The sequence below is a fragment of the Sinocyclocheilus rhinocerous genome, unplaced genomic scaffold, assembly GCF_001515625.1.
Source record: "Sinocyclocheilus rhinocerous isolate Xijiao unplaced genomic scaffold, SAMN03320098_v1.1 scaffold68, whole genome shotgun sequence".
In the NCBI taxonomy this organism is placed as follows: domain Eukaryota; kingdom Metazoa; phylum Chordata; class Actinopteri; order Cypriniformes; family Cyprinidae; genus Sinocyclocheilus; species Sinocyclocheilus rhinocerous.
Window position 1 is genome coordinate 158,451 of NW_015666487.1, and position 22,147 is coordinate 180,597.

Consider the following 22,147-nt stretch of genomic DNA (forward strand, 5'->3'; position numbering starts at 1 on the left):
GTCGAGCCAGCGAGAAACTCACATTCTCACACCCTCGCTTTTTTGTCCCTCAGTGTTTCTAAATTAATCTTTTTCCGCATTTTACTAATCCGGTGCCACCAAATGTATTCTGCATCACTCAAGACATTCATTCGACCTCAGTGAAAGCTAAGATCCCCCCCTTCTGAAAGCTGCATTTCCTTCAAACCAGTTGATGAATAATGAGTAAATGTGCAAATGTGTTGGTCTGCCGTTGCTTTTAATCCAGCTGTAAGAGAGGTGAGAGGCAGAATCCAGTCGGTGGCTCATCATCATTATCTACATAAACATGTTCTCAACTTCATCTGTATGAAAAATGAGTCCTTAACGATAGATAAGGAATGCTTACTTTACGGATTGAAGTATGAAGGCAAAACTGAGATCAGGATTATTTAAAGTTATAGACAGCCAAGAAAAGGTTCATTAATGACTAAACTTCTCAGTTCATTTCATATTAAGCTGTATAGAGCTGTTAAGTTTGTAGTCCTAATACGTGCTCTTTAAGTCTTTCCAGTATAATGGACCCCAATCTTGAAGCAGAAGGAGCTGGATGCAACATTTTTGAATAATCAATCCACAAATTTGACTTGTGATGAAGCCTGGAATCATATATCACACTGTGTTCATTTGCTTAGGCCAGAGGAGAATTGGTATTATATTTGAAGTTTGCTTCTTTGATTCTGTTATTTTCCAGTTTATTGCTGTGAAGCTACTTTACAACAATTTGTATTATATAAAGCTCTACCCAGCAATAATAGAGAACATTTTGACAACTCTGGCTAAAATTCTGGCAAAGTAATGAACAAACGTTCTTCTAGTAACATTAACAGAATGTTCGATCAAAGTTAATAATGTTCTAAAAATGTTAGCATTTTTCTGAAATGTTTTATTGGGTAGTGTTTTTAAAGCATTTTTTTTAAATGTTGCTACTTGTTTAAAACAATTAGAGAATATTCAAAAGTAACATTGCCCTAATGTTTGCAAAATGATTAAATGGCATGTTCCCTTAACATTTGCATAAACAAGAAAATATGTTTTTAAAACATTAAAAAAACTGGACATTTTGAACGTTCAGTGAACATTTAGAAATTTCTCACTGGGAATGTTAGCAAAGCATTCTTAGCATTTATTTTTGTAAGCTGGGTTTATAAATAAAGGTGTCTTGACATGGGAGTTAATTTGTGTCTTTATCGAGAAACTTACAAGTTTCTTGTTAAACAGAAATCACTCAACTTGTCATTATCGCAGAATACACCTCCTTCAGGATGATACAAGACCTGCAAAGTGTTTAGTGAAAATGCTAGGGAGAAAGAGAGCTCCATAAGATGATGGTTTGGACCAGGGGAATTAAAGTCCCTCTCTTATAGCTGCTTTGAAGGCTGAGTTGTTTGTTCAAGCTCAGATGAGTTTTCTGTGCTGGGTTTCGTGTGGACATGAGGGACAATTGCAGATCCCCAATAGCCACTAACATGCTTACAGCTATTTCAGGAACTCTTCTAGGCACTCTGCAGCAGACAATCTGTTATTAGATTCGTTTATGAGTACAACATCCCTGAATCGGTGTGGTTATGAGGACAGAGGTCTAACTCAAGAGCATTCGGGGTGTTTTCTTAGAAAAGGCAAGGGAGGCAGTGCTTCTTCAATAAAACTTGGATGAGAAATAATTGACATTACAAAAAAACATGCTGTAATAAAACAAATATTGTGAAATTTGAGCTCTCTTTTGCCTCCCTTGAGCTCATTGCGTTCATATTACTTTTGAAGCAAAAAATGATAATGGTAATGTACAAATGTACAGTTTTATTATAATACTGATAGTGTGCATTTACATAGGACTGACCAAAACATAGAGTGACGTACATGTATGTTCTATTCTTCTGCAGAATATTAAAGTGTTGGCTAAACGCAAAGGTAAATGTTCTAGAATATTAAATAGGTACTAGTAGAGAAGGGCATGGGGAATTTGAATGTGTATCAGTGCATGAGGACGTTGTGCTTGCTTGCCAGCGCCTTGTCTGTTCCCCTCTGCTGGCCAGTCTTCAGCCCTTAGTTCTGAGCAAGCTGACAGAGATTTATATGGACGGGGGTCCAGGATACCACCTCATATGAATACTGAAAACCAGAGAAATCCCCACTGACATATTTCCAGTGACGTCCAACAATTTAAGAAGTGAAAATGCTTTTATTTAGTATATTTTCAAGGATAATTTCTAGCATTTTATTTTGTATTTTAAAAGTAATATTTTCCCATGTTTCCCATGTCTTTATATATATATATATATATGTAGGCTATATGTCCCGTTTTGGTGTCCACAACAAATTAAATTGAAAATTGAAAATATGTAAAAATATGGGTGAAATAATGTTCCATTCATTCAGTATAAGATATATTTATGTAAAGACTTTTTTTGAGGGTTGCACTATGATCCTTAAATAGAGTCTTTTAATGACATCTATTAATAAGATTTTTGGTACATACACTATTGTTACACTGAATGACATGTAAAAATGTATGATGGTCTTTGTTTTAGTTGTAGTTTTTTGTTTTTTGGTATATATATATATATATATATATATATATAGCACAAACCAAAACGCAGCACACACAGGCGCCTTATGCCATCCTTTAGTAAAAAATTAAATCCATCAGAACAAAGCTGTTACAGTAAATCCAATCAATACATATCTCCACTTCAGCATGAATGAAAGGAAGCGTGCTGTTTCCTACAGTAAGGACATCGGTACAGTCTGCTTAAGTGCTTTCCTCTCCATCGCCCTCCTACATGCTGTGCAGGTGTGGGCGATATGACCGAGACAGTCAATGGACGAGGCTGAAGGTTAAGACAGAGTAAAGAGGCAGGACGAATTGACCATAATTAACAGACACATGGAGACTCAGGCATCTGCGCTGTCCTCCATTAGACTCACTGAGGCGTATCCACGCAGGAGCCAGAGCCAAGAGCCCAAGATTAATGCAAACAGCCACCCTCGTTATAGAGGAGCGCGTCTGTTAACTCTGCTAATTGTAATTAATAGCTGAGAAAACTGAGAAATGTGTTGAGAATGAATCGAAGGCCTCATGAAAACATTTTATCATTTTACTTTTCATGGCAGCGGAATTTTCTCTGAACTCCTCATTTATTAAGAATTGTATGTCATTAGCAAGTCCAGAAAGATATATATGTATATATATATATATATATATATATATATATATCAATCTCCACAGATTCAAAAATATGTACCAAAAAATTTAGTTTTTCACTGTAAATTATACAATGGCTTGTTCTTTCACTTCTTTCACTTCCACAAACTGAATATTTAACAGTTTATTACTGTAAAAATACGTGAAATGTGAGGTTTATTACATTACAGTTTTTCACTGTATATAATAAAGGAACGTATGGTTAACCAGTTTGTTTTTTCTATAGCATTTTACAATTATAATTGCAATATTTTTTTTACAGTGTACAGTACGAAAAACACTGTTTTGGTTGTGATTTGGCTATAAATCTTTATTATAGGTTTATCAAAGTGTATCCAAAGTAAAGACACAGTTTGGAAGCTGGATGTTTATTTTTACTCTCTCATTAATAATATGGTTGTTTTTTAATCAAAAATGCTATAATAAACAAACACCAAAATCTGTGGAGCTTCATGTGGCACTGGTATATAGTTATTTGTTTTTCTGACTGAGTCTATGTGCTCTGATTATTCTGGTATTTTAATATACACATCCTCATGAGTCAGATGTCCCTGTTTTTTTGCTTTAGGTCACTGAATAACCCCATGAACCCACATGCATTTAACCCACTGGAACAATATGTGGGCAATTGAGAGGAGATTGACCATGACTGGATCACACCTCATTCACACTTGAATTAGGAAATACTGTATATCATATAAGAAAATAAGAGCCATCACTGTCTGTAAAACAATGTATATAATTATAATATATGCAATAAAATGTCATTGATAAATATATATATCAATGTATATATATATATATGTATATATTTACAAAACTATTCAGCCAAAGGACAATACTGGGGGGTTTATGAACACAAAGTGCAGATTGTTTGGCAGAGAGAGTTGTTTTAGCTTCTGTCAGGTTAGCAGATATACAGTAGGAAGTGCCATTGTATTGTGTTAAATGGGTTAGATTGTTGAGATCTCAGGTTTGGCGTTTTCTTTTTAGCTGGTGGGAGGAAATAAATGTTCTGTGCAAACAATAGAGAGGCCAACACTGCGCTTTCCACCTGATAGTGTTGTTATCGCCTTTCTACATCCCTACTGCCGTGTTTTGAAATGGATTTTAGATTCAGACACTGAGAGCAGGGGAATCATCGCAGACGACAACATCCTCTGATGTCTGCTCTCAGCATAATTTTTTAGTTTACCCAGTGGACCAATTTATGCATCATAAACAGGGATCGGTGTTGTTATCTAACTAGAAAGGATCAGAGTTTGCTCTCTTTTGCAAGCATCAGCTTTTATTTTCTTGCATTCCTCTGAAATGGTGCTCATCTGTCTTTAACAACCCGAAGCTATGACTCACAGACGGCCGTAGTTGAAGCTTGTTGACAGTCAGCAATGTTAGTTGATATGAAAATATACCCAATAATAAGGCAAGAGAACCCTATAGATTTTTTAGTACACTTAAAAAAAACATAAAAGTTTCAGTTAAAAAGGCCATGCCAGTTGACAGCAAAGAAGGAAAAAACAATAAACCTGCATATAGTAAAAAAAAAAAAAATACTCACAATACCGTAGTTTAAAAGCGTGTAAAACGGAAAAAAACAAACAGATTATGAACATTTTCAGAGGTTATTGTTATATAGAACATGGGCCAGCATAATAAGCTTTATTGGATTCTTTATCCTGTTTTAAGGATTATCTGGTACCTAAGAGGATGTAACCAATTAGTAAGTCAAGAACAAAATCTTTGTGAACAGCTGCCAGATTAAAAAAACACCAGCACCTTGGTGACTGTTCTTCTCTTGGGTAACTATTAGGTTTTATGATTTGTTGCCAGCACGCTGGCTAAATGTGCCAGCAATTGCAGACTGTACAAAGTTTTGCAGAAAGCTTACACAAGCCAACATTTAAGTGCTTGTTTGTGTGGCCAGGAAGCAAGGTGAAAAAGTCCTAGAAAGACAAGGCAGGTAAAATCCATGCTCAGCTGGTCTTCTGGGTAATCTGTGCTGACAGGCTGGGCATCTGAGAAACCCGGCAAGCTGACAGGTTGCCCATCCAGCACTGTGTGGGGGACAACCACACTTGTCAAAGCATATAATGTGTAAAGCTCTTCGCTTGAGGGCAGGGATATTTTCTGAGAGGAACACATGGAACTCTTAAAAGCAAAGATACTTCATGAAAACGAACAGAAAATACCCTTTACTGTAGTCATGCATCTCAGATTTTCATGTCCCACTGAAGCCAGAGCCAAAATTAATCACTTATCTGGTGTCGCAGCAGACTGACCAGGCTTAGAGATGGGTGTCGAAAGGGTGGCAAAAAAAGCTCTTTGAGCGCCAAGACCTGCTGACATCTGATGACGTTCATTTCACGGCTATAAGTGGCAAAGTGTTAGATCGTTGGCAAAGGGAGCCGCATCCTTTACAAACTGTAATTACGGAGCATGTGGCAGTGATTTGGACAGATAGCAGGTGGAGCAGGAGGACAGCCTGTCACCGATCTGTCAGCCAGTCACTGCCACACTGGGCTTGGCTCCGGAAAACGCAGATAATAGTCGACTTACGAGCGGGAGGCCACGTTCCCTGAAGAGGAGACATGTGAGAGATGAGGCATGCGTCAGTCTGAGGTGAATGTTTTTCAGACAGTCACTCCGGGGTGAGGATTCAAATGAGGAGATGTGAAAAATGCTTTGTGGGTAATTGAGTGAAATAACCACATATGGATCATGAACCGCATGACTGATGAAATTAATATGAATATGGAGGGGAAAAAAACAATGCCTCCAGTGGTATTCAAGCATACGTGTGAAGCATGCATAGGAAAGCACTTGTAACAGTTTTAAAATAGTCTGTTTTATTTCATATACAAATTTCGTAACTGATATTTGGATGGGTCAACACGTCCACAATAACGATATAGAAAATGTTTGGTCATCATATGTGTAACTACATAAGGCATACAAAAGACAGCAGGCTACATGACAGCAGCAGAGTATAGTACTGCTGGGGACTGGTATTATTATCCCCTACACGGCAATGAAAATGATGTAGTCTGTCTACTGCTATTTTCAGTACTCTGTATTATATATGATGCTCATCCAAAGCATCATGTAGATGTCTTGAGGGGTTTATGCTTATATGCATCATGTGGTTACTCCAGACAGTTAGCCTGACTGATCCAACAACATAGTTTAAAAGCTGTAGAAAGTAGTAGTCAGAAACACTCTTGTTAACTGTGTGTTTAGAGATTTTTTTTTAAGAACAAAAAAGATAGATAGATAGATAGGAACTCATTCGATGGTTCCTTAAATAACTTGTTTCAGTAGTGCTGACCTTGTCGTATAACAGTAATACAGTTAATATAATAACGATAATACAAAATGATAAAGTGAAATTCGTAGATCATGAGCTGTGGTTTTAATTTCTTCCCTAGAATGAAAATCTATGATATTTTGATGCACTGTAATATATTGGAAGACTCGTACTGGGTATATAAATATGACTTTTTTCCACCACAACCAGTAACTGTATCTATTGTGCAAACTCATAACAACTTTGTGCAAAATTGTGGAAAAGTGGCTCTTGTTTTCTATAATAAAGCCTCAATATCAGCATTTGTAAATATAAAGTCCAAAAACATCTCAACCCACTGACACCAACACATAAAAGCATTACACAAAGTTCTCTATGTACACAAGTAATGCAACAGATACGTACTTCATATTAAAAACGCTTATTTTAGAAGTGCACAGATACACATAAAATATATCACAAAAGCTTCTCACGTAATCAAACTCAGTGGCCTAGTGTGTGACTGGTAAAAATGAAACATTCGCTGATCAAGTTAGCCATCTTTTTCTTTCCTTTGTTTTAACCCGACATGAATTTGAAGCTACATATAGTGAGTGTAAAGGTTGGCAGTTTTTGTGCCTCAAAGTGGTAAAGGACATGTTGTGCTATGCCTGAGACAATCTGTGCAAATGTTACTGTGAGCTTGTGAAAAGCGCTTCACACCAGGTCCATGAGACATGTAGGGCGTTGAGTCAGATCTGTCAACAACACTGGGTTCTTCTGATACTCTGGGAAGATGGGGTCAAGTCTTCTCTGTAGGTTCAGACACTGCAGTGTGTTGAACTTGTGTCTCTTGTTTCATCCAAATGTAGTTTAGAGCTTTCGGAAAACAGTGTCTTATGAGCAGTGTTGAGAACTCTGTTATGAGGTCACCAAGGAGTAGATCATACTGGAAGACAGAACAAACAGGCGTTACTGACTTTGTGTGCAACAGTTATACTAAAATAAAAAAAACTATTGAGTAAAATCTGATGAATGTTGTTCAGAGTCACTAACAACTTACACAAGATCTTGGTTGTGGGCCATATTCAAAGTTATTTTGATCTGTTTACTTGAAGGTGGCAAATTAGCTATTTAAAATGCCCATAGAAGAAACACCAGAAGTAATTTATGACGTCAATCATGCACTCATGATTTCAGTGAGCTGTGATTAATTAAATCAGTCAAACAAATTTCAGAGTTTATGATTTATCTTAAAGACCAAAGTTGTAATGAAAGCATCTGATATTAGAAATTCATTGAGATTTGTAAATAACAATCCATTTTACATTATAAATTAAACAGAACAACCAAAAAAAACAACTAGATTTCTATATTTTCTGAAGACAATGACAGGCGTTACTGACTTTGTGTGCAAAAGTTATACTAAAATAAAAAAAACTATTGAGTAAAATCTGATCAGAGTCACTAACAACTTACACAAGATCTTGGTTGTGGGCCATATTCAAAGTTATTTTGATCTGTTTACTTGAAGGTGGCAAATTAGCTATTTAAAATGCCCATAGAAGAAACACCAGAAGTAATTTATGACGTCAATCATGCACTCATGATTTCAGTGAGCTGTGATTAATTAAATCAGTCAAACAAATTTCAGAGTTTATGATTTATCTTAAAGACCAAAGTTGTAATGAAAGCATCTGATATTAGAAATTCATTGAGATTTGTAAATAACAATCCATTTTACATTATAAATTAAACAGAACAACCAAAAAAAAACAACTAGATTTCTATATTTTCTGAAGACAATGAGTGCTTTCTTGTGATAGATAAATAGACAGACAGATGGAATTAATTTTAATTAATTTCAGAATATTTTATTACATCACTCCCATCTCTTGCATTGAAATGGAGACTTCTCCCTTTGTGCACGTTACTTTTAGATTCTGATGAAATGAGTTTGTGCCCGTGGGTTCAATCATTCTGTCAGGGAACAGCTATAATTAGTTCATTTCTCCCTAGCTAAAAACAAACACAAAGATGCATTTTGTCCCCAAATTATCCAGCTGAAACCGCAGCATTCATCCTCAGCTGGTGGAAATATAAGGCGAGAGGCTTCAAAGCAGCTGATGCTATGGAAAATGACAGCTTCACCAGCTTGAGGATCATTCCAGGCAGGCCGTGTATGATATGGATTGTATTTATTTAGAATGCACTGCCATATGTTGAATTTCTGTGCTGACTTCACACTAGGGGCCATTGATGTCATGCCAGAATGCTGTCCACAGGCATTAATACATAATAAGGGGTTGCCCTGATAAAAACTGCATAAGCAGTTCTTGGCTCGCTGTGTCTTATTATTTTCAGTGTGTGGGGGTTGGAAAAGCAGCGGCGTGGATCCTTTTATATTCCTAATCTTTTTAAAAACAAAGCAGATCTACTGATGCTCTTTGGAATTATATCACTGCTGCATATGAAGCATATTTGACTTCATCCGAAAATGTTTTTCGAACGTTGAGTGTCATGATTATATTCAGTGCACACAGCTAAAGTCTTATCCCAAATCTAAAGATGTATTATTAAGGACTGCAGCTTATCTGTGTCCTGAAAACACAATTTTAGTGTTCGTGTTGAAAGTGGTAGATCAATGAAAAATGTATTTCAGCTATGATCATAGATATGATCCTGATGGAGCCTGAGGCAAACAATGTTCCTTATGCCTTTGCAATCTTTATGAAGCTTCAACACATGAGAACTAGTGTGATGTTTGCCCAAATCTCTCTCTTTCACTTCTGCCGGAGTGGCACACACCTTTCTTGAGTCATTAGGTTTGAATGGTGTTTAGAAAAAAGGAATGGCAAACCTATTATTGTAATTGGATGGGTGATGGCCTGGTGTGCTGATATTGGATTTGCAATTGATTTGTAAGATTGATTCGTGAGAGGGAGCACAACATTGTGGTTATTACGAAGGGTTAGAGTACAAACAAAGTTTGAAGATCAAGCCACAGGGGTTAAACTAAGGCTGGCAAATGGGCAGCATTCATCAAATCTGACGTTATATAAGAATTGATAAGAAGGGTCAGCCCAAGTTTAGTTTTGCTGAAAGTTAAGATTAAGTTAAGCATTATATTAATTACTACAGAAATTAATTAAAACTCATCCCTTAGTTCAAAAAAGTTAAAAATAAATAAAATAAAAGTAAACTGTGATAGCATCCAGAGACTTAAAAGGCCAAAATATGATGCTCATATTTTTAAGCACTATACAATTCTATAAAATGTTCTATAAAATTCTATAAAATGTTCTAGGCAAATAATCTTGTAGTTATTTGCCACAGTTACAGTTACAGTTTTCCAGTTACTCCATGGTTACTCACATTCATTAAAATATCTTATTTTGTGTTCACCAGAAGAAATAAATTCATACAGGTTGAAACAACTTGAGGGTGAGGAATTGATCAAAGAATTTTTGGGTGAACTACCCTTTTAAGTTTAAGATTAACTGGAACATGCCTTTAAGAAGGTAGCAATAAAAAGCAAGCAATTGCCCCTTTGCGGGGAGTTTGATTGACAGGCGATCTGACCAATCATAACGCAGAATCTGCCATTTTTGTCCGGCAAACAAACCAGACAGGAGAATAGATTAACATCGGTGGACTTGAACTTGAAAAATGACGTCTTGACGTCTTTCCGCGGTTGAAACAAGATACCTTCTGATGTTCATTCATGTTCATTTCATGCTATAACTAGTAAATACGAAAAGGTGATCAGTTCATGTGCTGATTGAACTGAGGCGCTACATTGATCTGGTATTTAATATGAATATGAAACGGTATTTATTGATTGAATTTCTTAAAAAATGAAAAAAATTTAAAGCTGGGACTTTGTTTAATACCTAAAGTAACCTGCTCTGTCTTGTCTGTCGGTGTGTTGTCAGTGTCGTCTTTGCTCCACAATGTTTTTTTCACTACATGAGAACATGATGTGTGGCGTGAGAGTGCCATGGATTGCCGGACATAGCAACAGTAACGAAGTGGGACGGGTCTTTGCAAAGGGTCAATTAGAGGAGGGGTCAAAGGTCAAAGTTACAGAGACCATTGATGGAGACCCTTGCAATATGCTATGAAGGGAAGTAAGACTTGTGAATGTTTCACAATGCGTGGCACAATTAGGTGAAGTTTAAGTTGTGCATAACCACTGAGAATAAAAGCGCCAACTCACTACCGTCACTTTTCAAAGAGTGGGTGAGTACAAAAGACTCTGAACAAAAAGGCTGAATTTGTCCTAGAATTTCAATTCCAGAAGCAAATAGCATTAAATAATGCAGAACGTGGCTGGTGCACAACAATTGCCTTTGATCTGACAAAAGGTCATAAGGCCTGTTCGCTGGAAGGGTGAACCTTTATAGAATATGTGCGTTTTTATATGTGTACATTAACATTTAATGTGACGTGATATAGTGTTCGTGAAAAAGGAATTCGGGAATTCTACCCAAAGGCATGTTGCTGGCGCCATCCAAGTGCATCCTTGTCAGTTCAAATGCTTGTTTATGTATATATCTCTGCTATGCTATAGGCTTAAGGTAGCTTATACTATAGCAAAGGCACACACTAAAAAGCATATTTGGCTGTAATGATATAAAAATCAGTGAATACATTGCACAGAATCCCATTAGTAGGCAATTAAGTTTGGTTGAGACAATTGCTGGATATCAACTCACCAGTAGAGATAGTAGAAGAACGAGAGGACAAAGAAGGACATCTTGCACCAGGCTTCTTTTTGGCAGAATTTGAGTGTGTCTCCGTTCATGACTGACGCTGGATCGTAGAGAAGCTCCTTAGTGTCTGTGGGGCTGTGAAAGTACCTGCCGAAAATGGGAAAAAACACGAGCCGGGTAGTGCGTCTTGAAACATTAAGTGCACCTTTGTTTTAGTTTTTCGTTTGCGTATCATTTAATTTCATTGAATTCATTATTTTATTAATACAATTTTATTTAATGTTTAATTTAACTTTATTTATTTATTTATTTATTTTTTTTTATTTGTATATATTTGTATTTTTTTAATCTAATGCAAAGTTTAGCTTGTCTAAGCCTCTTTAATTTAAATATTTCTGTCAATCTTGGCAGTCCTTGGAGATGGATGATTTAAATATAGTCTGTAATTGTAAAACAAGGAAAAACGTCATCCCTGTTGCAATAATTCTATTAGGGAAATCGAAAACAAGGAGTGGAGGTTTAAGCGTATTAGGAGGAAAAAACGTGAAAGAATTAGAGCAAAACAGAGGGAAGAGCAGAGTGACAGTGCATTATAGCAGCAGCATCGGATCTGTTAAAGAAAGGTAGATTTCTTACAAGGAAAGCAATAAATCTGATAAGTAAAATTATTGATAGCAAGTTCAACCAGCTAATCAGACATAACTTCATAACAATATTTAAAATGCACTATTACTATTGTACTGATTAAGTTCAGTGTTTCATCATCCTGCAAAAAACAAACAAAAAACAACAGAACGATCTCTCATATTCTGAGGATAGTCGCTGAAATTGACAACAGCTCTGAACATTCAGTAACAAACCCCGAAGAAAGATTTAGAGCTCCACTGCAAAATGACTGAAACTCATTTTATCCCAGTTATGATTTCCCCAGTTGTTTCACTGTGTGATAAAACATTCAGTCTGCTATTATTCATCTAGAAAAATTTGGAAGACTAATGCGCAGTGACAAGATTATAAAGACACTGTGGCAAAAAGCTTAATATAGGAAAATTAAGAATGGGATTGATCTGAGCATTGATAATAGTGATGCATGTAAAGCATCCATAAAAACACTGGTTTACAAGAAAACATTAAATTTTTAATATTTATTATTACATATATTATTTATTTAGCAAGAAAATTAATATGAACAGTTTCTACTTTTATTTATTTAATTGTTTATTTATTTTTAAGCAAAACATTTTGGACATAGTTCATCACTCATTCAGTCAAGCAGAGCTGATAATAATGGCTTTTTTTTCCATGACTATAATTAGCTGTTTTGTACTTAAATAATCATAAACTGGAGGTATATTAATATCAGAAGTATTGCTGTCTATAGAGTCTAGGGGCTGTTTATAGAGTCAAGGGCTGTCGTGGGGACAAGTGTGATTTCGCAGGACACCTGTTTTAGTGAAAGCTGTCAGGTAGTAGGCACATAGCTTGTTTAAGAGGAGTAAAGGCTGGTTCAGGTGCTCACCTCCATGTGTTGTAGAAGAGCAGAGGGATATTCAGGCCTACAGTAAGCCACTCCTGAGCACACAGGAACATGATACAGAAGAGTCCATGGATAGAGTACTCTGGAAGCACCAACTAAAGAGAACACAGATAAATCACTTAAAAAAAAAAAATTATTTGTCGGTGCCGATAGCCTCGTGGTTAGCGCTCCGACATAAGCTCAACTGTGCTCGTGGCGAGCCGAGTTCAATTCCCGTCTCAAGGTCTTTTGCTGATCCTGCACCCCCCTCTCCACCCAATGCTTTCCTGTATCCTCTAAACTGTCCTGTCCATTAAATGCATAAAAGCCCCCTTTCCCCCCAGATGTATGGATTTTTCTTTGATTCATTCTTAAAGGTATAGCTCACCCAAAAGTGAAAATTCATTGTTTACTTAGCCTTATGTCGTTCCAAACTAACTTTTTTGGTTTTGTTTTTGTTGTTGTTTTGTTCTACTCATTTTAAAGAGTTTAAAGAGGATATTTGGTTATGATTCTATTATAGAGGCAGAATATTCTGATAGGCAGAATATTCTGAACAGCTCTAAGTCAGTGTAGCACCATATTTCATTTTTGAAAGAAATTAAAACAAGGCGAGGAATGGAAGTACAGTGCATTCAATGGATTGTACTGCTGTTTAACAACATACAGATAGTCCAGCTGATTAAATGTCTTTTCGAAAAACATTTCAGTAGACAAAATCTCCATAAAACAGTTTTGTTATGTGCTCTAGTAACTTTATACAGTGTGTGCCATTGTAAAGTCACAGTCTCGTTTTCATCTTCAATAAATTCAGTATGCCATGTAATCTAGTTCTGTTATCATTTTGGGTGAACTATCTCTTTAAGAAAGGAACTGACTATATTACATTCATATCTGTTGCTCTGGAGAAATTTCAGAGATCAGTGAAAATTGCATTGGATTTCTCTTATATAAGAAAGAGAGATACAACTATTAATTTTTCACAGAAATTCTAAGACCTGATGAAATAAAAGAAATCAAGAAATCTTATGTGATCACTGGAGTTAACACTGTGAGTTTTAGGACATGGTTTCTAGGTTATGTTAGATCACCTTCAGCTGAGGAAGAACAGGACAATTTGTGGCAGCACTGCTGTGCCAGTTTGCTGTAAATGGACAAGAAAGGGGACTTATAGGGCAGTTACTTTGAGCAGTACTTGAGTTTTTTTTTTTTACTAAGTATTCTAATACCCAAACGACTTCAGATGTGTTGCCCATTCACAGTGGGATTTCCTTTGTAACAAAGTCCCATACAAGCACTGACAAATGAATAAAAACACAATAGCAACAGTTTAACATCAAATAAACCTCAGTTAGACTGTATAGCAAATCGATCGCCAAGTAACTAGTATATATATTTGCTGTATGTAGGACTTAAGACTTGTAATATTGCAGCCATTAACTCCAGTTTATACCTGACACAGACTGAGGGCTGGCTTCAGTGAATCATTTATCATTTAAGACACAACATCCTAAGGCACAAACCTTTCATGTGGCGTCCTTTCACAGCAGGCTAAAGGAAATGTGGTTCAGGCCAACCTTTACGTAAGCAGGCTCATTAAAGTTTGACCTGTCCTAGCTATTTAACCTTATTGGCGCAAAAAAAGCCCAAAATATTCCATCACCAATACAAAAATACCCTGGATATAAAAGGAAAATGATAAATGCTTTAAACAAATGTCTTATCCGTGTAATTCCTATCTGTTCTTATCTTCATAACGAGAAATGTAATGCATAAATTAAAAAAAATTTACAGAAATGAAAGACTTTAACATATTTAGCATAGATTCTAGTTACTCAAATCATTCCCTAGTGTATTTATTCGCTTCAAGCTGAGGCTCATGGATAATTTCTTATCTGGATTCTAGCTGAATTGTGAACTGCCGCTGGCAAAGTTTCTCGTCTAAAACTGTCCGAAACGAAAACTTTCCTTACTAGAATAAATAATCTTCCTCCAATTGCTTCGCATGGGAGAGTTTGTTGTTAGCATGTTGCTACGCTAATGCATTACTCTAATCAGTAATTCTAATTAGCTTAATAAGTTTCAGTCTTGAACAAAACATACATTCAAATTATATATAATGTCTAATGAGCATTCTCTCACTATCTTAGTTTTATTTTTTTTCCACTGAGTTTGTTGCAATGCATTTTGGGATTGCATTCTGCATGAGTTATGTTTGTAAAGCTGACTTCAAATTTGGCTGTATACTTATCTTATAAAGCAGCATAATTAAGCTGCCTACCTTTCGAAACAGATTTTTTTGCACCTATGATGCCTTAAAATTCTGCCACAGTATAGATTTTGGCACAGAGCAACTGAGGGCAGTGACGAATGCTGCATAATCAAGTAAATATGGACTGGCAGCTGGTTTAGGATGGGCCCATCTGGAAGATCAGTCTTTACCTGTTAGACTTCAGGGCTTCTGAACATCTGACTAACTTTAAGCACACTATTTTGTCCTTCATTTCAGAGGCACACATAAACAAAAACAGCAATTTTGGGGTGATTTTATGTGTGATATTTATGTGACATTAACTTTTAATCAGCAGGCCAGCTGTGACACTTAAGCCAGCATTAAATATAAATCTGCATAAATAAAGCCATATTATGTGATCAATTTGAATAAAAAGTAAAGAACTTTCTATCTTGAACATTGCAGATGTCCTGTTAAAAATAAGATTGTCTTATAAGTGTCTCAGATTTTATGTATTTTAATGGGTTTAAAATCTTTTTCCCCCTTGATTTTGGACTGTATATCAACTATTTTCCTGCATTTTGCTGACTCTGCACACTTGAAGCCTTTGATGCACATATTTAACCATTCAGTAGGAGCTAGTTTCTCCTACATTTTTTCTATAGCTGTATGATAATTACAAGGCTGTAGTTGAGGACCACTCAAACCGAAGTCCAGGAGCATTGATTGCTTTAAGTGTAACTTTTAAAGTTACCTTCCCATGGGAATCACAAGAGCCTCTTCGGAGTAATGCCACCTAATGAGAGGTCTGCTGTGGCTGAGTGCTTTTGACTGTGGAGTATCTTTAACATTCCGTCTCCCTCACTCGCTCTCTAACCTTCTGTTCCTATCAAACTCTCACCAGCCTTCCACTGCAGGTCTCTCCAATTAACACTACTTACTACTAATGACATGTCCCACCATTAGTGCAGAATGGAGCGGGCACCAAACCTGTAGATACCGCTTTAATTAGGCGATGTGTCTTGACAATGTATATATTAAGAATGGAGATAAAAAAAGGAATGGAAAAGCGCCACTGATAACATTACATTTTTGTGGTAGAGAACTGACCACAAGAATATAGGGGGTCGACATACTGTACTTGTACAGTAACTATAAATAAATTCATATATGTTCAGGAACCATTCCCTTTTTGTTTCACATTTACTTATTACAATGACAAATCTGGCTGCGCCCTCAGATTAGCAGGAGCAAAATGTTCTCAGCCTTAGCAGATCAGAAGAGCCGCTAGTCTCCAATTACTGTCTTTCTCTTTCAGCAGCAGCCAATAATTAACTGCAGCAAAGAATTATACATATTTTCTCTTTAAAGCACACCTATCCCCATGACACTGGATAGCATAAGAACTGGCTCTCAATTTAATACTGTATGGCTGTGTATGGCACCCTTCCAGGTAAAAAAAAAAGAAATTAAAATGAAGCGGGGTTAAACTAAACTCTGGCAATGGGAATATTGTTATATCTGATGCACTAAGAGAGATTATGTTAATTTATTTCTATATTCCTAATATAGGCTTGATAGGCTTGAATTTCTACAAACAGGCATAATTTCTTTTAGAATAAATCAATATATAATGTTAAATAACTGAATAAACTGAAAGTAAAAATTATTAATTTTTCATATCATATTTTTCATATTATTCATACATTTTCTAGATCTATATCTACATATAAACAATAAATAATTTGTAGTACACTGAAAATCAGTTTAGAAACCATTTCACTCAAATCGCTAGTAAATTTAACAAATAAAACAACACATTTTTTTAAATGTAAAATTTTGAAGTAGAAAGAATTAAATTGTATTTTTTTTACATAAATTGTGCTCTTTGTTTTATTTTACAACTTAAAAATACATTATGCTGTTTCTACAATACTGAAATATAATTTCTGTCAGAATAAAACAATATATATTGATATTAATTAATTGAATAATAAATGAAGACTTCAGATGCAAAAACCCCAAAAATTCCATCTGAGATTTTTCTTTTAAATTAGCATTTTTATCAGGTTCCTTTTGAAAATAAGGCATTCAATAACTGACAAATCGCCTTTTCATTGCAATTAAAGTGAAATTACTGAACTTAAATATAGGAGACTGACAAAAATACTAATTTAAAAGAAAAAATCTCAGGAAAATCTCAGTCTTTTCTCTTAGGTTTCTTAGGTTTTTGCATATTTGCATATTGCATATTTTGCAAATATGAAACGTATGAAAAATATTCAAATTGTCATAGTAATGAATGTGAAAGAGAATGGTTACTTAACATGTAATGTTAGCCAGAAGTTTCCATTAATAATGTCTATTATCAACAAATAATATCTAGTTTGTAGTAATACATTATGCAGTGCTTCTACAATCCTGCAATAAAATTTCTGTCAGAAGAAAAAACACATAAAATATATAAATTAATGAAATAATAAATAATAAACTTAATTGAAAGATATTCAGTTTGCCAGTAATGAATCTGAAAGAGAAGGTTACTGAACATATTAACAAAAAGTTATTGAAATATATGTTTATTTTTGCAGCAGTATTATGCTGTGTTTCTGCAATCCTGCTTTATCCATTCTGCATGCAATAATAATGTGAATTCATTGAATAATCTAAGTGCAGAAAGGAACGTAACACTTTTAAACAATCAGCCTCGCAAAAAACAAAAAAACTACAAAAAAAACATAATAAATATGCAAATGAAAGTTAACCTTGAGCGAATGACGTCAAGCTGGAAGGGCTACACTAACTGAAAGTTATAGAGGAAGATTGTGATTTTTAGGGCCAGAGTTAATTATACCACAGATGAGCAGCAGCAGCAGCATCACTGCCACACCTCTGCTGAGAGCACATTGTCTCAGAAGCTAGTGACAGGCTAATAGGCCCCTGCTGCCCCCTACACACCCATGGCTCAGACCTAACAAGACGCATACAGAGACAAGATACTGTCTGATTACCAGCCAGATGTTGCTATTTTTAAAAGCCACAAAGGAGAATGCTCTTTTCTCCTGCAGCGAGGGGCCGGCTACAAGAGGCTTGATAACAAAGGTTTATTTTTAACCGTGGTTTCTTTCTCAAAAGAGTTTAGCATATACATCACAAGCTAATAAATTCTCAAGCAAGTTTCCATTTTTCATTGTACACAACCAATCTAGGCAGCTCATGCAAATTCATTTGCGGGCTACGCCTCGGCAGCAGTAGTTTAGTCTCTGCGCTGAACTGCTTTTGGTTGGGTAAGAGATTCAGAACAGTGCAACAAAGCCCCCTCGTCGTTCTCTGCCCTGAGCCCTTTGATGGCAAATGAAGCTTTTCCTCCAGGCAGAGGCAGGATTTCTTACTGCGCCCCCAAGTATATCAGTGTAGGGTGTGAAAAAGAAAAATCACATTCCCTGCTCTAATGAGATAAGGATTGCTTGGAAAAGCCATAAGAGCGAGAGACTACAGTATGTTTGGGGTGAAACACAGCAGTCTACAAATCTGAAATGAGGTTTGTTCTCAATCTCTTAACAAGGCCTATGTTGTCACCATAATAGAAATAATTGGGTATACTTTGTGTATGCATGTGTTTAAAAATACATATACACTACCAGTCAAAAGTTTTTGAACAGTAAGATTTTTAATGTTTTTTTTTAAGAATTCTCTTCTGCTTACCAAGCCTGCGTTTATTTGATCCAAAGTACAGCAAAAACAGTAAAATTTTTAAACATTTTTACTATTTAAAGTAACTGTTTTCTATTTGAATATATTTTTTTAATGTAATTTATTCCTGTAATTTCAAAGCTGAATTTTAGCATCATTACTCCAGTCACATGATCCTTCAGAAATCATTCTAATATTCTGATTTGCTGCTCAAAAAACATTTATTATTATTATTATGGTATTAATTTCTATAATCCCCCCCCCCAAAAAAAAACACTGACTCCAAGCTTTTGAATCTTGATCTTTCTATTCATCAAATAATCCTGAAAAAAATGTACTCAACTTTTTTTTTAAGGTTTCTTTGATGAATAGAAACTTCAGTAGAACATCATTTATCTGAAATAGAAATCTTTTGTAACATTATACATGTCTTTATCATCACTTTTGATCAATTTAAAGCATGCTTGCTAAATAAAAGTATTAATTTCTATAATCCCCCCCCCCAAAAAAAAACACTGACTCCAAGCTTTTGAATCTTGATCTTTCTATTCATCAAATAATCCTGAAAAAAATGTACTCAACTGTTTTAAATATTGATGATAATAATAATAATAATAATAATAATGTTTCTTGAGCAGCAAATCAGCATATTCGAATGATTTCTGAATGATCATGTGACACTGAAGACTGGAGTAATGATGCTGAAAATTTAGCTTTGCTCACAGGAATAAATTACATTTTAAAATATATTAAAATAGAAAGCTGTTATTTTAAATAGTAAAAACGTTTCACAATATTACTGCTTTTGCTGCATTTTGGATCAAATATATGCAGGCTTGTTGAGCAGAATTCTTTAAAAAACATTAAAAATCTTACTGTTCAAAAACTTTTGACTGGTAGTGTATATAGATTTATTATTTATTTATTATTTATTTATTTTTATCTTTGGTTGATGTTCAGGCAACCTGTTTGAAAACAATCAGCATTTTGTAATTACATTTGGTACAAAAAGTACACTATTCAGCAATTACAAGGTTCTTATTGTGGTTCTCTGAGAAGATGCAACATCACAGATCTCAGACCCTGGGTTCAAAAAAAAGTCTCATCAGAGATCTCAGACCCTGGGTTCAAAAAAAAGTCTCATCAGATGTTTTATGCTCTGTCGTTTCTCGAATTATGTGTATCAGCATGTACCCGAACATCATTAGGATAGTTTCGCATATCATACAGGTCTTTTATGAATGATCCTCTGCCTTTCAGTTCCACCTTGTCATTTCCATTTATCGCAAATTCTGTGCAAATGCTTTGGTGATGAATGCAAGTGTGAAGTGGAATGATGAGAGGACAGAAACGTTTGTACTGCAACATCAAAAAGTAGCTTCTCATTTGAAGAACAAACACACAGCGTTGGCAACCATAGGGGATTACGCCGCACACCCCCAGTGGACGCTTCTGATTGGCTGCTGGAATATTGACCTTGACCTTCAGAGTTAGACGGAAAAGCTTAGCTTAAGAGAAAGACAGGGTCAAAACAATGATGGTAAACTGCAGGGACAGAACTTCACAGCAAAATGAAACCATTATTATTCATAGATACAAAGCCACAGAGCAGAACTGTTGAATTATATGGTGATGATATAATTTATAATATATTCAGAGAGCCATATTTTTGGGAGCACAAATACAAAGTAGATTTTTTAAATTAAACTATTTTTACTTAAGGTGACAACCTATGTGTCACGATTCGCTGTGAGAGGAATGAGAGAGAAACGTGGAGTACAAGCAAAAGTCTTTAATCCAGGAATCACAGGGGATAATCCACAACAGGAACCACAAAACATCCAACAAGTAGACCTGACAGAGGAGAAATGCACAGACAAGAACTTATAAACACAGGACTATTACCAAACACAGGTGCACAGAATGACTAATTAACTAAACAAGGACAGGAACATGACCAAATAAGGGAACACAGGAACAGAAACAGGGGCACAACATAACAAAACAGGTCCATGATCCTGACACTATGTTGAACAGCTGAACAGATAATGTTTTTAATAAACAAAATGAATAAAACAAAAATGTAATTTATGTACACTATCATTCAAAAACAATATTCTTTATTTAGTAAAAGTCACAGTAAATATTTGTACAATGTTACAAAAGATTTATATTTAAAATAAATGCTATTTTTTTTAACTTTCTATTCATTAAAGAAACCTGAAAAAGTTACCACCAAAATATTAGGCAGCACAACTGTTTTCAACACTGATAATTAGTCATTTGGTCAAGTTTATTGAACACCAAATAAGTATATTTGAATAGTTTTTGAAGGACTGAAGACTGGAATAATGCTGCTGAAAATTCAGCTTTGACATCAAAGGAATGAATGAATGAATGAATGAATGAATGAATAGAAAGCAGTTAATTTAAAATGATATTAATATTGGATAAAATTACTGTTACAGTATACTGTTTTTTAATCAATAATCGATAAATGCATCGATAAATAATCGATAAATGTGTGTGTGTGTGTTTGTTACAAACAAATACACTCTGTATTAATGTGTATAAATTTATTAAAGTGTGAAGTATCTGAATTATGGATCCTGAAAAGATGTGTTAGCAGTTGTCTAAAAATATGCTGGTGCTTTGCAAGGAAGCTCTGCGTGACTCAGCATAAGTTTGTCTGACTGACTCTAAGTCAGTCAAACAAACCATCATTCTTCTCTCTTTTTTCCAGACGTTTGGGTGAATACACACAAAATGACACAGATGTTAAAAAATGACATTTATACCGGGCTAACAAAAATGAGAAAGCATGCATGTTGGTTTGTCGGCTGAGAAAAATACTCTCCACCTCTAGTGGGGGAAAATAAATGATCTCATGCTAGCTTTTGTCACCCTAGCGTTGAATACCTGTGAGCATAACTGAATGTCTCATTCTGGAAAGCTGCACAATCCACAGATTCACTCGGCAATAAAATTGTCTCACTGACAAAAACTCTGCTAGGTATATGTTTATTCTCCCATGCACAAATATATTAAACTCTCTTATTTGCTGAGTAAAGAGACACCATCTGTTATAGGACTACCTGTTCAGAATGAAAATGCACTTTTGTTTATTTACTCTCTGGCTTGATCTCTGGCTTGATTCTAACAAATTATCACTGTGCTCATGTCAGTCATAGCAAAGACACTGTGGCCCATTGGGAAGCAATAAGAGCCTTAAGCTAATGTTTACAACCAAGATAATTAATAATGATAATAAATGACAAACAAACCACATGCTCTGTGTACATGAAGACCCCAACCGAGAAACAAAGAGGGAGGGGGAAATAGAGCGGTTTAATGTTCAAAAAACACATTATTTTCCACATACTGTGCATTATTGTTTCTCCTCTATGCCCCGCCTTTCTGAAACGAGTCGATTTTTACAAAGCTCATCGGTCTGAAAAGCGAGGAGTGCTCTGATTGGACAGGT

At 35.4% G+C, this 22,147-nt stretch overlaps 1 protein-coding gene across 2 annotated transcripts in view; it reads right to left on the reverse strand.

The window, feature by feature from the left end:
* Positions 1 to 7,345: 7,345 nt before the first annotated feature.
* LOC107732378 (protein cornichon homolog 3-like) overlaps positions 7,346 to 22,147 on the reverse strand; it is a 27,905-nt gene continuing 13,103 nt past the window's right edge. Inside the window, exons 4-6 of one of the 2 annotated variants that reach the window (XM_016543678.1) lie at positions 12,741 to 12,853; positions 11,225 to 11,368; positions 7,346 to 7,455 (exon numbers count right to left, since the gene is read on the reverse strand). In XM_016543678.1, the coding sequence (XP_016399164.1) occupies positions 7,428 to 7,455; positions 11,225 to 11,368; positions 12,741 to 12,853 (285 nt within the window). In that variant the 3' untranslated portion in view covers positions 7,346 to 7,427. Of the gene's footprint in view, positions 7,456 to 11,224; positions 11,372 to 12,740; positions 12,854 to 22,147 lie in introns of both variants that reach the window. The other variant, XM_016543677.1, reaches the window with a different exon arrangement.